Raw genomic sequence first — 26,544 nt, 5'->3', positions numbered from 1 at the left:
TTAATTGTAAGTCGTCGAGTTTTGATAAATTATTGATATTTCAATTTTTCACCAGACGACTGAAATGTAAGTCGTCCAGGAAAGTCAAACTTCTGAAATAATCCAGTCAAATGCAAAACTAACCAATGACGACTGAAATGTAAGTCGTCTAGCTTTTTTGGAGTTTTTTTTAACCAAACAAAAGTAGACGACTTATTTTTCAGTCGTCTCAAATAACATATTTCAAAGTCAATTGCAAAAATAACCTCTGCGTTGACCAGACGACTTATAATTTAGTCATCTGGAAGACGTAGATTGAAGCCGTCCGCGTCAATCTTTAATAAACTTTCGTTTTCTTTGTTCTATGTTTGCTATTGTGTTTTATTTTGACTTTTTCAGATGATGCGTCAGTTACATGCAGTGTATGGAGAATGGTTGTTGAAAGATGGATTTGGAATTTTGTGGTTGATCATTTCAAAGGAGGGAGAGTGTTATTTTTGAGTGAAAGTTCGACACATGCTGATCTTGTTGCAATGGCTCAAGAAGATTATAACTTGGGATGAACACAGAGTCTGTGGAGTTAACCTACTCATTACAACAGAGTATTTGTAGAATTTTAATTGCAAAAATGACCTAATTGGATGACTTCTCTGGAAGTCTACTAGACGACCTCTGTGGATGTCGTATGCGTCAATGTTTAATAAACTTGCATTTTCTCTAAAACTATAAAGATTTTTTAACATTTTCTTGTTAATTCATGTTTATTAATGAATATTTGGGCTACTGAATGAAATTTATAACTTAATTGGTGATATTTATGAGGTTACCAACATTCAAGTTAATTAAAGTTTCTAACTGATCCGATAAGACTTCCGTGGAAGTCTTCTACGCTAGTTTTTAAATCTTCTACGCTAGTTTTTGAATAACTTGTATTTTTAAGAGTTATAAGTAACTTCAAGATATGTAAAACTCATATTTTCAAAATATGTTTTCTCCCTTAGTTTTACTAAATTTGACTAAGTTTTTCAACACAATCTTATAAAAAATATGATATGCTTTGACTAGTTACTATTGTTTGTTTCCATATCTTAAGTATTATTGTTATAGACACTAATGATGATTATTTTTATGAGTTGGAAGAAAGGTTAAAATGCTTCTTAAAATGTTGTATCAATATGAAGCTACCAACATTCTATGAGAAAAAGGCCATTAGAGTTAATTATTGCATATGAGAGATCCAAAGATAAGAAAAAGGCTATTGAAGTCTATTATTTCATTGATTTGTAAAGGTGTAAACACATTGTTAGCACATGTATTACATCTTGGGAAACATTATTACTGATTTTACAAAAAATTCACAACTAAAAGTGTAGACATGCAAATCACAAAACAGACCACAAACAAAACTATTATAGATCATTCTTCTACAAAGACAAGCTTGGACCCCACTTGATATGGAAGAAGACTTCGTCAGACGACTTACCTGTTTGTCGTCTAAAATATAATGCGCTAGACGACTTCCAAGAAGTCTTCCAGACGACTTCCAGGAAGTCGTCTGGAAGACTTCCTGGAAGTCGTCTGGAAGACTTCCTGGAAGTCGTCTGGAAGACTTCCTGGAAGTCGTCTGGAAGACTTCCTGGAAGTCGTCTGGAAGACTTCCTGGAAGTCGTCTGGAAAACTTCCTGGAAGTCGTCTAGCGCATTATATTTTAGACGACTAACATGTAAGTCGTCCCAGAAGTCTTCCAGATCTGAAAAACCTGCATATCAAATTCAGATCTGAAAAACCTGAATACAAAAAAACGTTCAAATGGGTTAAAAACAGAGAAAATGAGTGGAAGATTAGATAAATCTCCCTTTATAGAACACACAAAAATACATATCTAAAATTAATAGATCTACCTTTAAATGAGTGGAGGATGAGTACCATTTGATTAAAAACATGCAAAAAAAGATAGATTAGTAAGAAAGACATGAGATAAAACAGAAAAATTCATATAAAGTTTGGTGTTTTCAAGTCAAAGAGATTATAGTGGGTTTGGAGAGTTTTAGTTTGAGAAAAAAATAAGAATTTTATACAACAAGAAGTTACCAAATCAAGAAAAATCAGACATAAAAACTTACCAAAACGCTCAGATCTATTATGAAAGGGAGACTTCGTCAGAAGACTTCCAGGAAGTCGTCTGGAAGACTTCCTGGAAGTCGTCTGGAAGACTTCCTGGAAGTCGTGTAGTGCATTATATTTTAGATGACTAACTGGTAACTCGTCCCAGAAGTCTTCCAGATCTGAAAAACCTGCATATCAAATCCAAATCTGAAAAACTTGCATATCCAAAAACGTTCAAATGACTTAAAAACAGAGAAAATGAGTGGAAGATTAGATAAATCTACCTTTATAGAACACACAAAAATACATATCTAAAATTAATAGATCTACCTTTAAATGAGTGGAAGATGAGTACCATCTGATTAAAAACCTGCAAAAAAAAAAGATTAGTAAGAAAGACATGAGACAAAACTGAAAAATTCATATAAAGTTTGGTGTTTTCAAGTTAAAGAGATTAGAGAGAGGTTGAAGAGTTTTAGGATGATGAACATTGCATTTTTTTTTGCAGCCATTTGAGAGGAGGAAAGAGAATGTGTAAATTTTTCTTTATATAGGGAGACAAAAAATCCAATTAGGTTAAATATTTTTGATTCAGACGACTTCCTAGACGACTTACTTGTAAGTCGCCCAGAAGACTTTAATATTTTTAGCAGGAAATTAAAATATTTTTAGCGGAAAACTAAAATATAAGACTTCCCAGACGACTTACTTGTAAGTCGTGGTTTAAATTATTTAAGCGGGAAAATAATTTTTTAAAAAATTTTAAGCGGGAATATCTGGATGACTTACATGTAAGTCGTCTGCTTTAATTTCTTCACCAGACGACATCCATGGAAGTCGTCTGGACCTTAAACATAACCCCTAAATTTAATTAACTAACTAAACACTTCATAAAATCAAATTGAACTTCAAAAGTGTTTACTATACACAAAAATAAACATGTATAGGTAAAAAAATTAATTTTTCAAAAAAAAAATTCAAGCTTTCCAAAATCTAACCCTAAGAATACATACAATACTACAACATATGTTGCCAAACCCTAGACCAAAGAATACCATGATTCACTACCTACACTCATCTATGTTGAAAACAATTCAATTTTGTTATATTTTAATTTATATCACTTAAAACTGTTTATAATTACATGATTTTCATTTTTCGCTTATCAAAATAATTTTTAAAAAATTTATAAATTATTTTTAAGATCAGCTACACCCAGAAGACTTACTTTGAAGTCGTCCAGACGACTTCCAACATCTCTGACGACTTACTGGGGCTATGTTCGTAAAAATGGCTTCTGTTTTTTTGTTTGATCACAGGGGACTCGGCTGTAATTTCACAAGGCTATTAGATTAGTTTTGCATTTGATTCAAGTTTGGGTATAAGTTAGAGGTTAAAATCAAGTTGTGGGTTAGTTTTGGCAAATTCTCTTTTATTCTTTCCAAAATGTGCTAAATTAAAGATTGTAAGTGCTTTTTTATGTAATTTTTAAGACAAAAGGTGTGTCTATGTATAAATTTTCTAACTTTGTACTCTAGTTGGCCAAATTTTTTTTACAAACTTGACCTTGAGAAAGTAAATTAACAAGTATTTTAGTTTAGAAAATAAAAATATTCTTTACGAACGAAGCATGAAGCATGAAGCATGAAGCATGAAGCATGAAGCATGAAATCTAGTTGAAGTGGTTTTAGAACCATATGAGCTAGTGACATATCTCCCACATGTTTCAACATCAATTCTTTGGCTTTCACAAATCTCAATTAAGTATGCTGACCCTAAAAAAAAACTAGAAGTTGAAAACTAAGTATGCTGACCCTAAAAAAAAACTAGAGTACAAATCCGATTTGAGTTTTTCCCTGACAACATTTAAATTCAAGTATATACGTATTATAAAATGTTTAACAAGGAGAATAGTTACTATGCACAAAAAGTTGAAAACTAAGAGACTTCCAGCCTCCAGGGAAAAAATGAAAAGTTATAGAGCACAGTGAAGAATAATTTATTGACAAATTAGTCATCTTCCAACAACAGTGGTCAAAGTAATATCGTTGACCGTGGCAACTTCCTTACCTTCGACGATCTCGCCGAAGTTCAAGAAAGAGTGGAAGGTAGGCTGTCTTGGTCGTGGAAGGTGACTGGTTTGACTCTCCAACATCAACAAAACCGAACCCATGTTTGGTCTGTGAATAACCGAGTCTTGTGTACACAACATCCCCACATGGATGCATCTTATTGCTTCATTTACGTCTCGAATCTCCTTTATCGTTGGATCTATTAGCTCTTTGGTCTTCCCTTGGCTCCATAAATTCCACGCCTGAAATTTTGTCCTTTAGAATATAAGTTTCTAGAAATGAAAACAAGAAACGAACCAAACCAAACCTAAATATTAAGAGAAACTTACATAACCAATGAGACTTCTATGTTCAGACCCTCGAAAGCTAACGTTCTTGCTTCCACTTACAATCTCCAGTATCAACACTCCAAAGCTGTACACATCAGATTTCTCTGAGAACATCCCTTCCATTGCATACTCTGGAGCCATATAACCACTACACAATTTTTCAACATCAAGATCATTAGAAATCCATACAGCTTCACAATGTGTTATAGAAAAAAAACAATAAGGTGTTTTGGTTAGTTACTATGTGCCGACAACTCGTATCGTATTGGCCTGATCTTGTCGGTAGTTGAAGATCCTAGCCATACCGAAATCCGAGATCTTAGGTTTCATTTCCTTGTCCAGCAAGATATTGCTAGCTTTTAGGTCACGGTGAATGATCTTTAGTCTTGAGTCTCTATGCAAGTAAAGCAATCCTCTTGCAATTCCTCCAATGATATCCCATCGTTTTCTCCACTCTAAACTCATCCGTTTACTCTCATCTGCACATAGATAAGTTTTTTACTCAATCTACGAATTTTTCACACATGTTTCCTGATAATGTTGTAAAAGAAAACATACCAAAAAGGAAACGGTCCAAGCTATTATTTGGCATGTATTCATAGATAAGTATTTTCTCGTTGTTTTCAATGCAACATCCAAGTAATCTTACGAGATTCCGATGCTGGAGTTTCGCGATTAGTAAGATCTCGTTCTTGAATTCATCTAGTCCTTGCATAGATTTGCCTGATAGCCTTTTCACTGCCATCTCTCTTCCTTCTGAAAAGTTTCCCTGTCCAAACATAAAACATATGTGTATTTATTTGTTTCATCTTTTACCAAAAAAATAACATAAGTTTAGCATAAATATTAAGCCTAATTATCCAACCAAAGATTAAGCCGACACAAAATTTTAATTAACCTTAGTCTCAAGAAGATTGAGTTTAGTTGATGCTCACCTTATATACAGTACCAAATCCACCTTGTCCAAGCTTGTTTTCTTCAGAGAAACCTCCTGTTGCCGAAGCTACGCTGTGGAAACTGAAAGTTGGCAAATCGGGTGTGTCAACTTGATCCCCCATTAGAACTTCGTTCAGCGAGCTTAAAGACTTAACTGAGTAATCTCTGTTCTCTCTGATATCCAAAAGTGCATTATCTTCCTTATTCCACAAGATATCTGTAGATCAATGAAATAACAGATCTCTCAGTCTCAGACCCTTATGAAACTAGACTATAAGGCTTTACCTTTAACTCTTTTCCTGAACTTCCATAAGACCCAAATGCATAAGCAGCATAACCCGAGCATGAATGCACCTACAATACTAAAAACAATAATCCAAATTTCCTTCTTGCCTCCTGCATACATAAGAAAAGAAACCCAAACACAGATTTCAGGCTAGTCATATTCAAATATTTCTACAATGCCTAAAATGTTTTACAAACCTATTTCAGATGCAGCTAGCCGGATATTGACGTTGTTTCCACCGTACTCAAAATGCTCCATATCGACCAAATCTCGAGTCCAAATCATGCATCCGATCCCTGGTACGACCTCATAAGCATTGCACGAGCAATCCCTCAGGCATACATCCTTACAAGTCTCTGAGTTGTTAACTGAAACAACTGATCCAAAATCAGGCACCTTCATACCCTTAAGTACCCTAAACCCGTCTACTTTCTTTGCAAACCGACTCTGGCTACAGTTCAGTGAAACTCTTCTTTTGCAGCCACCCGAGAAATTTCCCTTGTTCCATTGATTTCGATAAGCCGGCTCAAACCCATAAATGCAACTACATTTACCAGAATCAAAGTCTTTACTATCATTACATACGCTGTAATTACCGCAACGGTTATACTTCTCGCATTCCTTGCTCGGTTTCACTTGAAGTGAAGTCCAGTTCCTGGCATCCCTATTCCATATCAACTGCTCTACAATGCCATCAAATCGGATCCGAAACCTCAACAAGTCGTCCTTATTCGATGGAACATACGTGAAGAACACGCTACCATCTGGATCAGGAGGAGAAGAGAGCTTAAACCCGTGAATATAGTTTGTGACACGGAACATATCTGGTACACCGGTAAAGATAGCTGAGTTCCACGGCCCGCTTCGCCATTTTCTCGTTTCCCCTTCCCAAATCACAATTTCTATTGCCCCCAAGGGATCAATCCCCATTGAATATCTTCCTGGTGAAGGATCAGTTTCGGATTTCCACGGGACGAAAGCGCGATTCTCTCCCATTGAAGGATTTACCCTAACCCTCATACCCGGCAAGAAAGTATCAGTTGGATTGTTAAAGCTCTCCCAGTACTTAGTGTCCCTGTCTGAATCTGAATACAAAACCAGATCCCCTGTTTCCAACAGACCAGCAACAGTATTGTTCAACTTGGGGTGCACGTTTGTGGACCAAACGGTGTTGTTTTGACCGTTGACGACCACCAAGTTCCCGTCGTCAGCAATCTTCAGAGCTCCGTTGTGATCAGACAAAGGTGTTTCTCGATTAGCTACCCAGACAATTGTTCGAGGATCTATGTTCTTGTACCAGATTCCGACATACCTTAAAGTTGAATTTTTGGGGCTGACGAATCCAAGCTCGAAAATTTCGCCCACGCTGATCAGTGAGTCTCCGTCTCGTATCGTGAGGTTTCTGGTGATTGTGGTGCAAGATACCATCCTGCATAGTTGAAGCAAAATCAAAAGGGTCGTGACCAAAGTAAGATCTCTGTTAGATTCTGCCATATTTGACAAGATTTGATCGTCAGATATCTGTACATCACCAGAAGGAAAATAATGGAAAAACAAAAATAGTAGTCGTTGAATTTTTTAATCTTTTTGTAAGTTTACGGATTTTTCAGGAAGACTAAACTAATTGCTTTCTAAAACTTGTATTTGTTTATAAATAAAAAAGGATTAAGTCATGAATATGCCCATGTTTGTTTCGAGATCATTGTGACATCTGACCGCGACATGCAATCTGCAATTAGTTATATAGGTAGCAGCTCCTTTTTTTTTTTTTTTTTTTGATCGTGCGTTTGATTACGGGAGATTTGCTAAAATCAACCCAAATATTCAAGTCAAACCTATAAGTGTACCCCACTTTCAGTCAAATGCAAAATCAACTTAAATATGTAGTAAAAATACTATTTAACCCTTATGACCAAACAAAAAAACAGAAATGTATTTTACGTTTCTATCATTTGTAAGTCTACACGTAACAGAAAGAAGTCTATTTCTGTAGACCTCCTGCAAAGTCTATTCTATAGACTTGTTATCTAGACTACACCATAATTTTATCTAATAATTTAATTTTAAAAATGTATAAAAATAATTGTTGTGATATTTTTAACTAATCATCAATATAATAGATAGTATGAAGTAAATAAATTAAAATTTTATATAATTGAACAATTTTAAGGAATATATACTAATTTGGTAACCAAACAATGTTCATGGTTTAAAAACAAAAGGTTGTAACATGTTATATCTTTTAGTGGTAGATTTTATAGGGTTAGATATTAGATTTTGATTTTCTGATTTTATTGACTTAAATCTGCTTATTAATATTTAGTAGTTTATATTTTGTGTAATTTTGATATTTGATACAGTAATTGAGATTTTTTGATTATCAAGCAAAACATTTAGGGTTTGAGATTTGTGGTTTAGGGTTTCGTAGACCTACAATAAAGTCTATATACCGAAGACGTCTTTTTCAGTCTGCATTTTTAAATTTTGTTTACAAAAGATCATTATTTTAAAATTAAGTTGAGTTCCTTAAGAATAAAAATGCAAAATCATATACTATAATTATTAAAAATAACGAAACGAATTCAATAAATCATATATTAAAATTATCAAAAAAAAATAAAGAATAAATAAATAATGAAATTATCATAGTAGACTTCCTAAGAGGTCTACTAAGTTGCAATAAAGTCTACATCGTCGTAAATTTTAACCTAGTTTCATTTTTTGTCTCCTTATATAAATGAAATTTACACAATCTCTTTCCAAAATGGCTGCATATTTCACTTCTTTCTAAAACTATCTCCCTTCTCCCTAAAATTCTCTCACTTCTCTCATATCTTTCTCATAATATTATCTTGTTATTTTAGGTATTATGATTCATGGTTTTCATCTTCTCCTTTAAAAATGTAAGTTTTAGATCTATAGATTTTAAATGTGTAATTTTATGTTATTTTTTTCTCACAATATTATCTTTTTTGTAGGTAATATCATTCATGGTTTTCATCTTCTCCTCTAAAAATGTAAGTTTTATATCTATATATTTTAAATGTATAATTTTATGTTATTTCTTTCTCACAATATTATCTTTTTTTTGTAGGTATTATCATTCATGGTTTTCATCTTCTCCTCTAAAAATGTAAGTTTTAGATCTATAGATTTTAAATGTGTATTTATATGTTTATATTCAAATAAAATTATAGATCAATCTCTGTGCATTTAATTTGCTACTATTAAATTCTATTTTTGAAGTATTTTCAGATTTAAAACTAGATTCACATTTCAATGTACACATTTTTTAGATCTGAAAATTATTAGATAGTGTAAAATGAAGTCTACTAAACCAAAAAATTTAAGTAGACTTCATTGGAAGTCTACAAAAATATGACTTTAATTTTTTTCTATGTTCTTTAAATAATTTTATCTAATTTTGTAGATATTTTCCTCCATGGTTATTATCTCCTCCTCCCAAAAATGTAAGATTTATATCTATAGATTTAAATATGTGTTTTTATATTTATATTTAAATAAAATTACATATTTAAACTATATGTCTTTAATTTATTACTATTTTGTCTTATAAAATATATTTTCTAAAGTTTTCTAGATTTAAACTTATTTCTTATTTTTTTAATGTATATATTTTTTAGATCTAAAAAATATATGCTGGGTATACTTAAAAGTCACGGCTAGTAGACTTGAAATGAAGTCTACTAGTCGTGACTTTTAAGCAGATTTCATTAGAAGTTTACTCAAATATGATTTTATATTTTATCTTATTTATCATAATTTAATCTTATTTTGCAGGTATTATCCTCCAATGTTTTCAATCATCTTCCCAAAAATGTAAAATTTATATTTATTCATTACAGGGATATTTTTGTGCTTTTATTGAACCCAATTTATATATTCATATTTTATGTTTTTTCTTTACTACAAAGTTGACAAAAAACTATTTTTAAATATTTTATAGAACAAAAAGTATTTCAAATTTTCTAAATGTACACTAACAGATCTGAAATTTTTTCGCTAGTGTAGACTTCAACTAAAGTCTACTAAACCGTAAATTTTAAATAGACTTAATAAAAAGTCTACTAAAATATGATTTATATTTTTTCTTATGTTTTTCTCATAACTTCATCTTACTTTGCAGGTACTCTTTTCCAAGACTTCATTTGAGGCATCAAGATTATGAGAAATCAAACACACTAAAAACATTTTTTTAATAAAATGGTTTGTAATAATTTCTCATAATAAAATATTCATTTGTAAATAATTGTTTGATGCATAATTTATAAATATTGTATTGATTTTTTAGTTGTGTTTCACTTGTATGATGTTATTAATTTTTGTTAGCTATCAACTTTTACACAAGATACTCTAATCAACCAAACAATTAAAACCACCGTAAGCCAAAACAATAACTAGCATACATGTGAGAAAAAGAAAATCTATACAAAATTCCCAAGAAGTTTCAAGAGTAAAATTAATCACAAATTTTTGCAGTTTCAAGTGTATAATTATAACATATCAACTTTTGATATTCATCCAAGACCATTAAGATTTACTAACATACACTATAAAATTATTAAACCGTGAAAAATATGATAAATAATACACAAATGCACTTTTAATAGAATTTAAGACGTAGACTTCAACGGCGGTCTACATATGTAGACTTACAAAGACTTCAGCAGGTAATTGAGCCACTTCCTGCAAGACAATACATGTTTACATAATTAACGAAGAAAGAGATTTCATGTTTCAAAAAACTATAAAGGTAGACTTACTAATACGTCTACAATTGTTGCCTAACAACATAGTGAAATCAAAAGTATTATACTTTCATAATTACAACAATTTTTCTATTCAAAATCACTAAAACCCATTAGGATTAACTATCACACACTGTCAAACAAGAAAATCGTGAAAAAAACTTAATGCATAATACACAAATCCACTTTTAATGTATTTTTCGAAATAGACTCCATATTCAGTCTACTAAGTTGTAGACGTTCTTTTCCATTTACAACTGTAGACGGTCAAATACGTCTACGTTTTGGGTTAGTGTTTGCAATTGCAAATTTTACGGGTTACTTTCTATATTTGAAAAAAGTGGTGATTTTATACAAGTAGACTTCTTTTTCAGTCTACAACTTTAAAAATATTAGTTTTCGCAATTGACCAAAATTCATCCAGGATTTGACTTTCATAAGTTGACTTCATGTGCAGTCTACATGTTTTAATTTTTTTGAAAGAGGTTAGTTTTGCAATTGACCATGTTTGACTTTCTAGAAATAGATTGAAATGAACGTCTACAGTTTTGCAGATTTCCCCTGAAGTCTACTGTCAAATCCGACGGGTTAGTTTCACATTTGACCAAAATAAAAAAATAGACTTCACATTTAGTCTACATTTTTTTTCCAAGATGAGAAGACTGCATATGAAGTCTAAAACTTTATAAATTTTTGATTAATTTTTTAAAAAATTAGTCAAACACAAAACTAACCTATTCAACGAAATCAAAGTTTTGGTCAAATGCAAAACTGACTTTAAGTAGACTTCTCTGGCAGTCTACATTTTATAGACTTATAGTGAAGTTTACTATGAAAAGTCAAAAGTTCGGTCAAATGCAAAACTAACCTCTTTTGCGTAGTCGTCGTGGTAGGTATACGTAAATTTTTGTTTTTGTTGTCAAAGGAAAAGATGTAGACTGCTTGGGAAGTTTGCGTTACAAAACAAAATTCGTTTGGTCAATTGCAAAACTGACCTGCGCGTTAACAAGTAGATTGCATTGTATGTCTACATAAAGGCGTAGACATATAAAACAGTATACTATTGCGACACAGATCTGAAAAATGATGTAAACCATGTAAATAGTCACCTTTTTCCGGGTTGAAGCTCGTTTCCAACATTTTCAACTGTCCAAACTCCAAAAATGAGCAAAAGGAAGCATCTTTGACGGTTCACAAGTGAAAAAACTCGTAAATATGAAGCTTGTGATTATGAAAATCAAAGTTATGAGAGTTTTTTAGATGGAAATGTAGAGAGAATGAGAGGAAATGAAGATTTGTTTGCTTAGAATGATAAAAAAGTGGTTGAAAATTAAATTCTAGAGCTTTAAGAGATCAAAAATGGTGGTTCATGGTGGTTGAAAATATTGATGACAATGGCATAATTGTAAATAAGAAGAAATGATTATGGTGTATTTGGTTTTCTGTTTATTTCGAAATTATTAAGTAAATAAATAATAATGGCAATTTTGTAAATAATTCAAAAAGTTATGGATGGTATGGAAAATTCATAGATGAATAGTAATTAAAAAAAAGTTGGTTTTAGGTTTGACTACAAATTATGGGTTGATCTTGAAAAAACCCCTTTAATTATAGGAAAATTAGGTCATATAACCAAAAAAACATATAATTCACTGAATAACAAAAACTCCATCCTCTCTCCTCCTTTCTCTTACTACAAAACTAATTTTCCTTTTTTTTGTTATTTCACAAATAATCTCTTAATTATATATAGTTATTTTGTATTACTAAAGGTTTAGCAACTAAAAATAAACATTTGGTCGCTAGCCGCGTTTGCAGCAACTTCGAAGCGAACATAGCCAATGTATTTTTAAAATTAAGAAGTTAAACAATTTATAATTAAAAAACATTTGTATCAAGATATTTTCTTAAATATTTCTAATATGTGAGTGCTTTAAAAAAATCAAAAAAAATAATAATCATATATATTTTGTTGAATTTGTCATATACAAAAATAATTTCATGTTTTATTTTTTTAAACCTAAATAAAAATTTAAAATGTTTGCTTTTGTTTCAATAGACATAAACTAATAAATACTTGTAATAAAATTATGCCCGTATTTTCATGAAAATAGCTAGTGTATTTGTATTTCTGAAATAAATTAAAATAATCCAACATATAAATTACCAACGATTGAAAGGACAACCGGCGAATCATGTTTGATTGTCGACGGATGACAATTGTTAAGCTAAATATTTTTTTTGTTTTTTCATAATACTACGAAAATGAGAAGTAGGATAATCAAAAAGATCAAAAATAGTGTTTTATTGATCTTAAGAGAAGGAGTACCAGATATTGCTATATAAACCGTAGTTCTAACCTGCATATCTCTTAGTGGATAGTGTTTTAAGTTAGATCCCTTATTTCAGGATTTTAGAGTCCCTTATTGGCGCAGCGTAAGGACTAGATAATCAGCTCAACCAAATCAAGAACAAGGAAAAAGAGAAACTCTCTACTTTATTAATTATCAAAAGCTGCCTTCTAATGAATAAATAAGATTCATCTAGGGTTTTCAGTATCCTAAAAGATAAAATAAAAGGAAATATAATAAACCTAATAATAATAAGGAAAACTTAAAGCCTAATTGTAACATTGGGTTTCTTGCCGTCCAAGCATGATGACGCTGCATCAGGTCCCTCCGGGTTCGAAAGATTCGACCTCGAATCGAAATGGTGTTGTTGTTGACGCAAAGAGAGAAAATTTTATCACCTCACAACCCAAATTTCTTGATGCAAAAATAACCTTATATTGACGAGCATTTGTCTTGATTTTGTGCTTGTGACCAGATTTTGGACGTAGCACAACTCCATATTCCGACATGAAATCACCAGATAGTGGATCCATTGGAAGTACAAATAGCTTTGATTCTCTCGATATTGCATGTGATGTGGACCGATTGCAGGCTGTAGTACCCGTACTATATGATACCATAAAACCCCAGGGGAAGTCCCAATCAGTAGCTAGTTCACATTCTCGTTCAAGCACTAAAAGAGTCGTACAACAAAAGAGACCCATTGTATGACACCGAGACGTAAACGGAGTCGCAAATGAGAAACCACAAAAGACATGCTTGTGAAAGTAGTCCAGCACCGCCTTCTTACTAACTGTACTTAAAGACACGTGTTTTCCATAAGGTTGCGGTAGACTAACCAAAACCAGAATGGAGCAAAACATCTTTCTTGATGCACAAGAAACATTAGTACAACAAACAAACTCACACGCAACATCTCCAAATCTCCACTGTGAAAATCCACACTCTAACTCAACTGGGACAAACTGAAGAAGACCCATGAAGAACTCAAGAACCCATGGTGGCCACAAATGCTTTGTTTTTCCATTTTCACCGAAGAGAAGATCCATGAGGACCCCACAATGCAACATTTTACGTCCACAAAAACCACACAAATAAACCTTTGTTCTGCCATTGAATGTCTCACTAACTATATCACCCAGTTCAAATACACCATCCAATCGATGTGGAGAATGCAGTCTAGTCCATGAGGAAAAGCAGCTTCACGTTGTAGAAGAGTTATAAGTACTTGGTAGCGGCGTGAAATCAAGGCTTCTGGCATGACTTCAATAACTAGTACGTCTCTGAAGAAACCTATTACAATATCCAGACCTAACCAAAGAAGAAGAACATGAAATTTTTGTTGACGATGGCGCAAGCTATAGTGTCTTTCTGAAAATAGCTCAACAAATTTGCTTGTAGTCTTATATCGCCAAGGAAATAGTATAGGCCGAGAAATAAAGGCTTTAAGGAACATCAACACCACACTGGTACAGCAACAATCACCACTGAACCGATGAAGTAAAAGCAAGGAAATACATCCGCATCCCATCTTGAAATAGAGAGAAGTCTGATCATGCAAAACCTTAAAACTGAGATACGTCAATTCCCACATCAGATTAACACTTCTTGTGTTCCAGCCATGTGCATTGGTAATCATTACAAACTAGTGAATTTGATATGAAAACAGTATATGCGCACCAAATCATAGAGATCCAAATAAACTGAATCACTTTCAAGTCAGTGACGAGAGGGACCCAAACAGAGCAAAAACCAAATAAAACCAGTCCATCGAAACCATCAAAAACAGTAGGGTAATGGGCTGTATTGACCCTCTGTGAAGTGAATCCAAAATCAGAAATTTCCAAAATGGAAACATGTAGAGAAAGGATCGCATGGGGATTACAAAAAGGAGAATGATTCGACGGGATATCATGGTTTGTCTCCCTTATCCAAGCAGAAAGAGATGACCAAGTGAACTGTGGCGATAGAGAAACAAAGTGTTCACCAAGTGCTAACCCCCAATTCCCACTTCGAAAATCAAGGTTGATCGTCCATTGAAAAAGTAAACAGTACCCAGTTGCAGAAACAAAACAATTTAATCGTTGATTTGTCTCTACAAACCTCAGTTGATAATCCACACATCAACCCATGTGAGTAGTTTTTGTTCCACAAATTCAGTTGTCTTGTTGCATCGTATAGTTCTTCACAAAACACGCTCCCTATTCTTTTATTTGCTTCACAAAACTTTTCGTCTCTAGCTTAATCAGAACTAGAAAATAGCTTTGTTGAATTAACAATACTCACGTTCCATAGCTCATACTCACTTTCTCAACAAAAGCTTAAAGCAACATTACCAAACTTGTTGCCACTATTTGTGAGATAAAGAACATTCTGCTCTATCTTCTTTGTATGGTTCTCGATGTTACTGCTCACAAAATCTGATGCTCTTGTTATTTTTGAACACATATTCCTTGAATGGGTTATAATATCTTCAAGTGGTAAGGCGAGAAACTTGTTACAGCTGTATCCTTCATATGCAGACAAAGAATAGCTCGAAACGTGATTAAACAGACTTTCGCTTCGACCAGGATCGGGTGGCTCATTAGAGATATGCCAACGAGTAAATAAAAAAGACTTAACGTCTACAGCCTCTTCAGGTAACCTCTCATTTTCTTCTTCATAACTTGGATCCTTATCAACAGTGTTATGTAAAACCCGATCACTATAAATCTCTCCATACTGAAATTTCTTAAAGCCATGAGACATGTCCATCCATAGATCACGATTAGGTGGTTGACGAATGATGTGTCAATGACAATCTTTTCTCCATACATCATAACTCACTTGTTGATTCATTGCATCCACATATGTCTGTTTTTCCTCCACGTCAGAGATTAGAACACGTTCTGGTTTTTGCTCTTCAAAGCAATCTTCGTTTGTTGACAAACTTATGATCTCAAATAATTACGGCTCCAGCCAGATGTTTCAGACATAGTTTGCAAGAGATGAGTTGTATCCTTGAGATCAAAATTATTTTTAACACCATCACTTGTAGCAAAATCTTCATGAGAAAGCGTTGGAGTTTCTCGAGCATATATTAACTCACTAAAGTTTACGCTTTCATCTTCCACTTTTGCAAGCGTGACTTGTTTCATTGCGTCTTCATCGAACTTGTCATAGTTTGGAACAAAGCTGTGTACGTCAAAGAACGCATCAATGTCTTTCACATCGTCCTCGTCATATACGTCAAAGATTGGATCACCGAGTTGATTGTCAAAAGATTACCGATAATTGGTGATAAGTGGAGTGGCCCATCCATCTTATATATTACTAAGGATCCCTTCTAATATCCGATGTGGGACATTTATTAAGTTAGACGGGCTTCCAACCTAAAACCAATTGGTGATAAGTGGAGTGGCCCATCCATCTTATATATTACTAAGGATCCCTTCCAATATCCGATGTGAGACATTTATCCCTAATACACCCCCTCGAGATGATGGCTCTTTGAGCGTCAATCTCGGAATGTTCGGGCAAGGATCGATGGGCCGAATTTGGGCTGGATCGATAATGGATCGGATTGGACTGCATGGATCGGGCTCTGATACCATGTTAAGCTAGATGGGTTTCCAACCTAAAACCAATTGGTGATAAGTGGAGTGACACATCCATCTTATATATTACTAAGGATCCCTTCTAATATCCGATGTGAGACATTTATCCCTAATACCGATCACTACTTACGTCAGCTTCGTCTTTGAATACACCATAGCTTGGATCCATACTCTGCTCAGAAGAAAATTCTCTGTCTTCTTTGTCATCAGACAAATCCAAGTCATATTCATTGTCACTAGGGTTGTCAAAAACATCTCCTTGATTAGAATTAACCTGGGTAAAAACAAAATACCGCCTTGCTAAGCTTTTGTATATCTTCTCTAAGACACACAAATAACTCTGCCTCTGTGGGTAGGGTGGGTAGGGACTTTTTTGTAGCTTTGTCCATCGTTAGAAATCGTCGCTCGGCTCTGATACCAACCTGGCGCAGCGTAAGGACTGGATAATCAACTCAACCAAGGGATTTGATAATCCTCATTGGGACCTGCTTCGCTCAATCAAGGGATTTAAAGAACCACGCTTGAGACCGGCTTCTTATGTTGATGAATTTAATCAAATCAAGAACAAGGAAAAACAGAAACTCTCTAGTTTATTAATTATTAAAAGCTGCCTTCTAACGAAGGATTATAAAGAGTATAAATAAGATTCTCTTCTAGAGATTTCAGTATCCTAAAAGATAAAATAAAAGGAAATATAATAAACTTAATGATAATAAGAAAAACTTAAAGCTTAATTGTAACATTGGGTTTCTTGCCGTCCAAGCATGATGACGCTGCATCACTTATATAGGTAGCTCTATAGCAAGATCTGAGTTAGATTTGACAATATCCCGAAACATAGAAATATCTTTTTTTGTTAGAAGTTTTCTCTTTAGTATGCAAGAAGAATGTGCGACCCGAAGGCCGAAAGTCAGAAACCGAAGATGAGAGACTATCTTACCAAGGAGAATTTTCTCTTAGATTAGTTATCCCCAAAATTTTGATCTTTATTTTTCGAGATCATGTTTGAAGTCGAGAAATAATTTGTGCTTATCAAATGACCTGAATCGTATATTCGCAGCAAGTTCCCTATGGCTTATAGACAGGACGTCGCCTCCGAAACTATCTAGGATGTTATATCCTAAACCGTTTAACAACCTTACTAAAAATGCTTTGTTGCAAATGCGTATAGCCTCATGAAAGATCGGAGTCTTTTAGTTCATTAGTGTATTAATGATTTGTTGTATCATTCTTCTACTTCGTTTTTGGTGCTGCCTTTTAATCTTGCTTTAGCTTAAACCTCTTAATCATTATTATGTATTTTAGTTCAAGTTTGTGTCAAAATGTTTTCTTAAGTGAGGGTTTTGTGTTCAGAGAAGTTGTTTTTGCCGGCTTAATTACAAGGAATATTTTATTTTCCAGTGATATGTATCCCTCATTCTAGAAAATAAAAGATTTTCTTGCCAAAAAGACTTCTTAACTCCTCATTTCTCTTCCTATCTCTTTCTAACTTCTCATTAAAAATCTAATTATCCATTTTTGGTTTTTTGGCAAATAAATCCATTGTAAAATACATGTTTAATAGTATTCTCATTTAGTGCTAAAAAGGTCATTTCGACTTTGTGATAAAAAAAAAAGCATGAAGTCCGGTTGAAATGGCTTTAGAACAATATGAGTTACATCTCTTCCACATGTTCCATCATCAATTGTTTGGCTTCGCAAATCACAATTAAGTATGCTGATCCAAAAAATGAAAACAACTAGAGCACAAATCCGATTTGTTTTTTTTTTTCCTCGTCAATTTCAAATTAAAGTGTCGTATTTTAAAATGTTTAACATGACCCGAAATTTATTATATACAAAATTGAAACGGCAATTCTCTCAAATATCCATTTTTTTTAAGTTTTTGTCATAAAATAGCCCTAAAAAAAAAGACCAAAATAGTCTCATTTTATTTTGAAATTTTTAATTTTTAATTTTAATTTTTTAAAATTTGAAACCATATCCCCAAAAATCCCACTCCTTAACTCTAAATTCTAAATCTAGATTAGTTAACTCTAGGGTATAAATGTGTTTTTATCCTTTAATAAAATTTATTTGGTCATTTTCTTAATTGAAAGCTATTTTTGTGACAAAAAAAACTTAAAAATTGCTATTTTAGTAGGGGTTATTGGTTGTTGTATTTTAATGGATTTGAAAATCCGAACTAAATCTAGTGTTATTGGTTCTATGATTTTCAAATCTGTATTAAAATCATGTGTTATTGGTTTAATGATTCATAAATTCTGTATCAAATCAAGTGTTATTCAATCGTACGGATTTACTAATATATTTGATTTTATAATGGATTTGTTTGGATTTTTTAGTTAAAAATACAAAGACTCAAATCCGAGGGAAAACCTCCGGATTTGCATATTTTACTTGGATTTATAAATACTGGATTTCTAAATCAATCAAAATATATAAACCAATAGAGAATTTCTAGAGTTAGGAGGTGTTATTGGTTTATATATTTTGATTGATTTAGAAATCCATATAGTATTTATAAATCCAACTAAAATATGCAAATCCGGAGGTTTTCCTTCGGATTTGAGTCTTTGTATTTTTAACTAAAAAATCCAAACAAATCCATTCAAATCCATTATAAAATCAAATATATTAGTAAATCCGTAGGATTGAATAACACTTGATTTGATACAGAATTTATGAACCATTAAACCAATAACACATGATTTTAATACAGATTTGAAAATCATAGAATTAATAACACTAGATTTAGTTCGGATTTTCAAATCCATTAAAATACAACAACGAATAACCCCTACTTAGTTTGAAAACCAAGAGACTTCCGTAGAAAAATGAAAAGTCAAAGACCGTAGGGAAGAAAACCTAATTCGTCAAATTAGTCGTCATCTACCAACGACAGTGGTCAAAGTAATATCGTTGACAGTGGCAACATCCTGTCCGTCGACGATCTCGCCGGTGTTCAAGAACGAGTGGAAGGTAGGTTTTCTCGGTCGTGGAAGGTGAATTATTCGACTCTCCAGCATCAACAAAACCGAACTTATGTTTGGTCTGTAAATAACCGAGTCTCGTGTACACAACATCCCCACGTGGATGCATCTCATTGCTTCGTTTACGTCTTGAGTGTCCTTCACCGTTGGATCAATTAGCTCTTTGGTCTTTCCTTGGCTCCATAAATTCCACGCCTGAAGTTTTTGTCCTTTAGAACATAAGTTTCTAGAAACGAAAAAACGAACCAAACCGAAACAAAATATCAAGAGAAACTTACATAACCGATGAGACTTCCATGTTCAGAACCTCGAAAGCTAACGTTCTTGCTTCCAGTTACAATCTCCAGTATCAACACTCCAAAGCTATACATATCAGATTTCTATGAGAACATCCCTTCCATTGCATACTCCGGAGCCATAACCACTACACAATTTTTCAACATCAGAACCATAAAAATTGATACAGTTGTATATAGAAGAGACAACAATAAAGAGGTTCGGTTAGTTACTATGTGCCCACGACTCGGATCGTGTTGGCGGTAGTTGAAGATCCTAGCCATACCGAAATATGAGATCTTCGGATTCATTTCCTTGTCCAGCAAGATATTGCTAGCTTTTAGTTCACGGTGAATGATCTTTGTTTAAACTGAGACTGTCAATAAACTACTAAAGAGAAGAGACGAGTTCTCGTCGGTGGGTCAAGACAAAGACGTGTTTTATTAGATCAGTGAGTCGAAACCGAGTTACAAAAGGGGAAGAGAACAGAGGAAAAAGTCCGGCGAAGACAAATTCGTCGGACCGTACAAGTCGGCGAGATGTAAGATGTAAAACCCTAATTCTAGCCGGAAGTGAGTGTAGTAATTTGCGGATCCCCTCCTTGTTGCCTTGTCTCCTCCTTTTATAGGTGAACGCTCGTTGACCTAATGTGTCTTGTCTTGATGGGCCTCCTCGAGTAATTGGGCCGACTCATCGGGCCGTTGTGTCAGGTCAGTGAGCCGATGATGTTCAGTCAATCATCTCATCGACTAAAAGTAGTCTGGAGCCGAGCCGAACACCGGCTTTCAAGTCGATGACCCGATCTTCTTTGTTGTAATCATGTGTCTGGGTAATTGTCTTGCGGGCCTTTTGGGAGGGCTAGGCCCATACCCAACAGTAAGTCCCCCCAGTTCGCTGGTGAGTAGCGTAGCCGACTCAGCGAATTTGATAGTAGGGTTTGCGAGATAATTATCTCAAATTTGTGATTTCAATCGACTCCTCGACTATCCAATCGACTCCTCGACTGTGCAGTGGACTTTGTATGCTCGCGTTCGAGGATCTGACTGATTTGATTTTGATGATGATTTTTTTTTATTTAAACCGGTGGTCAGTTCCGGTTTTGATTTGAACCGATTTCGGTTCTCCTCGAGAAGCTGAAAAGTCGCGACGTTTGGTGAGCTCCACGCGCCTTAATGGGCCGACTCTAGGCCCATCTAGGTCTAATGATGACGCCTCGGGGTGCGATGTGCTCCTCTCTCTATAAATACCCCTCTTCCTTCTCGTTTTCTCCACTCTTCATCCGGCTCAGGTACTTTCTCTCTCTAACTCTCCACTTCTCTCTCTAACTTTGTAGTCTTAGATCTGAGAATGTCGTCGGGCGGTAGAGGTAAACTTTCTAGGGCCCAGAAAGGGAAAGCCGCGGTGAATGCGACCGAATCGAGTCCTGGACGTGTCGTTGAGTCGAGTTCCTCGCCCGATTTTGAAACAATTCATCGTGAAGCCATGATGGATACGGAGAATATGGACACGCCCCAGCGAGTCCTCGTTGCTGATTCGGCGTGGCAGCTCCGCGAGGAGAGAGAAAATGTAACATTAATTTCGAGAGACGGTCAGGGTGGAGCTGATGTTGGAGAGACTTCCCTCCCCGATTTCGTTCCGTGTTGTTACCATCCGGGGGGAATCTTCGAGGATCTTCTGGCTTTGGCAGTTGAGCAGATGCGTCCTTCTGTCGTAGAGGGACAGTCATGGGAGAATATCGAGGAGACTCGTTCGACTCCTAGTAGCGTGAAAGCTTTATTAAGGGAATGTGAAGGAACCGGGGTGACCTTTTTGATCCCAACTAAATCTCAGAGGCCGTGGTCCCCTCCTTTGGAATTTCAGTGCGTCTATGAATCATACTTTCAGAATGAGACCAAACTCTGGTTTCCAATTCCTCGACTTATTACATCTTATGTGAGACATCGCGACGCGGCGATAAGTCAATTTTTCAATGGCGCGTTCCGTACCTCGGTGGCATTGATGGTGACTGCGGCGGAGATCGATGTTTCGATGAATGTTCGGACACTCGAGGAGTTGACCTATACGAAGTCCATGGGCGATGGTTTATTCTCGATCCAGATGAGGCCCAACTACAACGTGATCGTCGATCATCCGTGTAGGACGGCGCACTGGCAGCGTTTCTACTTTTATGTCAAGTCTGACAGTTTTGCCTTCGAGGAGCCGCCCGACGTTTCCTTTCGATTTTTGTGGAATCATAAACTCGGTAGAACGCTGTTGTCAGCTCATCGACTGTCTCTTTTCCTTGTTTTCTGACGACTTTTCGTTTATTTGCAGTTAATCACCCGGACACGGCCTCTTATCCGGAAGATTTCGTCTCTGATGCTCGTGCAGTCGTTTCGCGCGTTCAAGTGAGCTGGAAGGATATCACCATCGAGAGGATTCGACGAGTGCTTGACAGAATCTCGAGGAGTAAGTTTCCTCCTGCGATCACATGTTTTCTTCCAACTCATGCCAGTTCCGAGATTTATCTGAACCAGCTTGCTGATCTTTTTCAGAGGATTGGAGGTCTGATCTACTGCCTTTGATTACCGGTAACAAGCGGTGGTTTTCGATATTCAGTAGCGCCGAGCAAAAGATCATCAACGCGGCCAGGGAAATGAAAGAGCTTCCAGACTTGAGTGCATTAATCAAGAAAAAACTGACCGAGGCGAAAAAGGCATCCTCTGCGACTCCTAGCGAGACAACTCTTAGTGGGACGACTCCTGGCGGAGAGACTCCTCGTGGAGCAATTCCTCCCGCTCCTCTTCCTCTTGTGATTTCCCCCGGACCGTCTACAGGCCCGGATAACGTCGACTCTTCGAGGGAGGATCTCACATTGATCTCTGAACGAGAGACTGCTAAACCATCGGTGACTGGTGGTAATAGGAAGAGATCTGCTCCTGACTCCTCTGCATCGGCTGCTTCTCAAGCGAGGACTGAATCTGATGGTCCTCCAAAAAAGAAAAAGAAAAACGAGAGGAGGAAGAAGAAATCTGTTGAGGAACAGTCGGAGCCTGCTCATGGCGCCGAGAATTGTGAGACCGTTATCGAGAAAGGTTCTTCTCGCGATGCTGCAGCTCGGGGAGTCGTCGTCTCGGACAACTCCCCGTCCATCTCTCTGAAGAAGAAGAAGACTGCCCGCAGTCATGAGTCGTCTACTCCGGCTGCGTCTGCTTCTGCTGTGAAGATTCCTCCAGCTGCACCTCGGACTCTCGTTGAAGGCAGTTCGGCCTCTGAGGATCGTCGGGTCAAATTTCATGACCGCGTGGAGTTCAAGTACGTCGGCGAGACTCCTCTTTCTTTTGCCCCGACTGACTGTGCTGAGCTTGTCCGACAAATTAAGGGTGGTCGCAAGGACTTGCCCGCTGTCAAGGACCTTATTTTCAAGGACGCGTACGTCGATGCGGCGAGGACTAAAATTCTGGTAAGAATTTTTCTCCTTATTTTATCTTTTTCATGTTCCTGGTTCTGATCTTTTCTTTCGTTCATGTAAAGCGACGGGAGCATGAACTACTTTGTCGAGTTATACGACTCAGCCCTCAAGGAGGCCACGTCCAAGTTAAAGCAAGCCGACAGACTCGCCCGAGCGAAGGATGTAGCTATTGACCGCAAGACGAAGGAATTTAAAGCGACAATTGATAAGGTCGCGGAGGACCGGGCTCAACTGGTTGAGAGGAAGAAGGCTCAGAAGGCTCATTTCCTGGAGAAATTCGGGGAGTTGAAGGATATATTTGAGGCTGCGGGTGCAAAGGTACGAGGACTCGAGGAGAAGAAGAAGGCTTGGTTAAGGGAGAAGGCAGCCATGGAGGAGAAGATGGTGTCCACCGCGCTGAGACACTTGAAAGAGGTCAACAGATTGAGGGACTCTCGAGGTTATGAGGTTACTCACGAGCGGTTTCGTGTACAAACGGCCATGATTGCTAAGAGCCATAAGCGTTTCTCCCAAATTCGAAATCTCGAGAAGCGTCGTAGTGAGTTCGAAACAGCCAGATCCTTGCAGAGCCAAGCTTTTGGGACAAAGAAATTTCTCGAAACGCTTAAGGAGAGTGGGATCGACATTCCACAGGAGACGATTAACTTGTTCGCCGAACAAGAGAAGGAGTACGAGGTTACGGCTGAACGCCTAGCTGTCAGAGGGATCCCCGAGGAGCTTCTCTGTCTTTCTCCTCTTCATCTTCGATCTCCTTTTCTAAATGAGAATGTGTGGACGATGATCGACCCATATGGATCGAATGCGGGCCTGATTGATGCTGGGACCGCTGCTTTCCTTCAAACTCCTAGTAGTTCTCAAGGAGATCATGCGAACGAAGGATCTGTAGAACCGACTGGAAGAGAGCTCGGGGAATTGCCTCTTCAAGAAGGTGGGATCATTGGCGAGGTCGTAAGGCTCGAGGATACGACCGTTGCATCTGCTTCGGATCCGACTACGCTCTCCACCAACCTCGTTGTGAATGAAGATCCGCTGGTCCCGGTTCTTGGGACTAGTGTCGAGACGGAGACAGAGCCTGTTAATCTACTTGAACTCTCAGACTCTTCGACTAAAGAAGAGGGTGGCGAACAATTGGAGGAGACCGAATCCGGCTTAGTTGGTAACCCGCAAAATGAAGAGGGAGCGGTTGACGGAACTGATAATCTGCCAGTTCTGCCAGCGGACATGACTGGGGAGGCTTCGGATCGGCTTACTGCTCAGGTCGTCGAGGGGGGCTCCGACCGTGTCGAGGACTAGTTTAATATGTTGTTGTTGTTTCCTTTAGACTTTTGGTTTTTAGCCCTCGGAGGCTTTTGTTAATGTAACATCTGGATTTATTTTGCTTTTGCGGCTATCCGTTGTTTCAGACTTTCAGTAAGTTTATCTTCCTTAGAAGTTATTTCTGAAACAGAGTTTGCCTTAGTCGTGAGATATAGTTTCGTGGACTCGAGAATGCGAGTTAGCCTTCGACGAGTCGCTGAAATCTATTTTGAATGTTGTGTTTAAACAATTTTGGTTTGGCAATCTGGTCGATGTCTTGAATTAAACCGAAGAGTCGATGACTCGGCTTTATCAAATTTTGATACATCATGCCGTCAGTTCGAGTCCTCGATAACAACATAAATTTTTGAGTTTCAAAGACAATCGTTTATACTTTCGAGCGACAACGGTTTTCAAATCGATCCTTAAGTAATCCAAAAAAGAATATTAGGTTGGCCAAGCCCGGCTTTAGAGGATTATAAGATGATTGAAAGTTGTCGTCTCGATCGCACGGGTCGGGACCGCGATACGACCGAAGAATCCCTAGAGCATGTGTCTGATCAGGACATGCCCGTTAGTGGGTGCGAGTGCTAGTACGTTTGTCTGAGAGACAAGGTCGTGCTCGTGCGTAAGCATCGCTGAAAACAATTCGCGCTCCTACTTGTTGGGAGATTGTTTTTGTTATAGCTGGACCTGGTAAAATGCTGCCTACGTACCTCTAGGAGAGGATCAAGCCATTCGTAGTTCGTTTTGGTTAGTGAAAGTGGCATTGGATGCGCATTCACTTTTTTTTTTTTTTTTTTTTTGGGAGTGAAAGTGACAAGGGTGTCATTCACTCGTCGATTGAGCAAGACTTCTTGAGTGTTCGATCTTCGGGCTTGTGCCTAAGAGTAGTATCGTCGGAGGTGCATTGAGTTCCACGCTTTGGGGACGGGTTCGCCGGTCGACGTCTCGAGTCGGTAGACTCCTGGTTTGACGACTTGAGAAATTTTGTACGGCCCTTCCCAGTTAGTTCCGAGCTTGCATGCATTCAGCTCCTTGGTGTTTTCGAACACTTTGCGTACTACTATGTCGCCCAGTTCGAGAGGTCGAGACTTGACCTTCTTGTTGTAGTAACCTTCGATCTGATGCTGATAGTTCTGGATGCGGAGTAGCGCTTGGTCGCGGCGTTCTTCTATAGCGTCCAGGGCGTCGAAGAGCATACCGCTGTTGAGCTCGACGTTTTGTGGCATCCTTGACCTTCGCAGACTGGTTACGTTGACTTCGGCGGGAGCCATGGCTTCGACTCCGTGTGCCATCGAGAAAGGAGTTGATTTCGTTGCTCCTCGAGGAGTTGTTCGATGTGACCAGAGGACACCGTCGAGTTCATCTGCCCAACATCCTTTTTTGAGATCGAGGCGCTTTTTTAAACCGTCTATTATGATTTTGTTGGTCGCCTCGGCTTGGCCGTTGCTCTGGGGGTATCGCGGACATGATGTGTTGAGTCGGATTCTCCATCTCTCGCAGAACTCTCGAAATTTGTTCGATATGAATTGGGAGCCGTTGTCAGTCACTATCTCGTAAGGTAAGGCGTGGCGACAGATGATGTTCTTCCACACAAATCGTTGGACCTCTTTTTCTGTAATGCTTGCGAACGCTTCCGCCTCAATCCACTTCGTGAAGTAATCTGTCAAGACCAGGACGAAGCGTTTCTGTCGAGAACTCGGCATCGGGCCGATTATGTCCATTCCCCATCGCATGAAAGGGTATGGAGCTGTCATCGTTCGTAGCAACTTTGTCGGGGAGTGGATCGTTGAGGCATGCCGCTGGCACTGATCACATCGCTGGGCGTAAGCTTCGCAGTCTGCATTCATCGTTGGCCAGTAGAAACCGAGACTCTTTACTTTTAAAGCAAGTGCTCGACCTCCAGAATGATTTCCTGCAGCGCCTTCGTGCGTTTCAGCCATGACTAAATGCGTCTCTTCGCCATTGATGCACTTCAGAAGTACCTTGGTTGCGGTCCATCGGTGGAGTTCTCCGTCGAGGACGACATAGTGGGCACTCCGCGTCTTGAGTCGTCGTGCACTCCATTTCTCGGGAGGTAGTTTTCCATCGACCAGATAGT

General features: G+C 37.1%; 1 protein-coding gene across 1 annotated transcript; it reads right to left on the bottom strand.

Moving 5' to 3' along the window:
* Positions 1-3,948: 3,948 nt before the first annotated feature.
* LOC106417860 (putative G-type lectin S-receptor-like serine/threonine-protein kinase At1g61610) lies at positions 3,949-7,410 on the bottom strand. The gene is made up of 7 exons (XM_013858586.3): positions 5,906-7,410; positions 5,708-5,818; positions 5,422-5,639; positions 5,045-5,255; positions 4,728-4,965; positions 4,487-4,634; positions 3,949-4,399 (listed from the first exon to the last, which is right to left on the bottom strand). The coding sequence occupies exons 1-7, from the start codon at positions 7,200-7,202 to the stop codon at positions 4,100-4,102; spliced, it is 2,523 nt and encodes an 840-aa protein (XP_013714040.2). The 5' UTR covers positions 7,203-7,410; the 3' UTR covers positions 3,949-4,099.
* Positions 7,411-26,544: the final 19,134 nt, after the last annotated feature.

The sequence above is a fragment of the Brassica napus genome, chromosome C4 (genome assembly GCF_020379485.1).
Source record: "Brassica napus cultivar Da-Ae chromosome C4, Da-Ae, whole genome shotgun sequence".
Lineage (NCBI taxonomy): Eukaryota > Viridiplantae > Streptophyta > Magnoliopsida > Brassicales > Brassicaceae > Brassica > Brassica napus.
The sequence above is the reverse complement of the archived record's forward strand: the minus strand, read 5'-3'. Positions and strand labels throughout refer to the sequence as shown.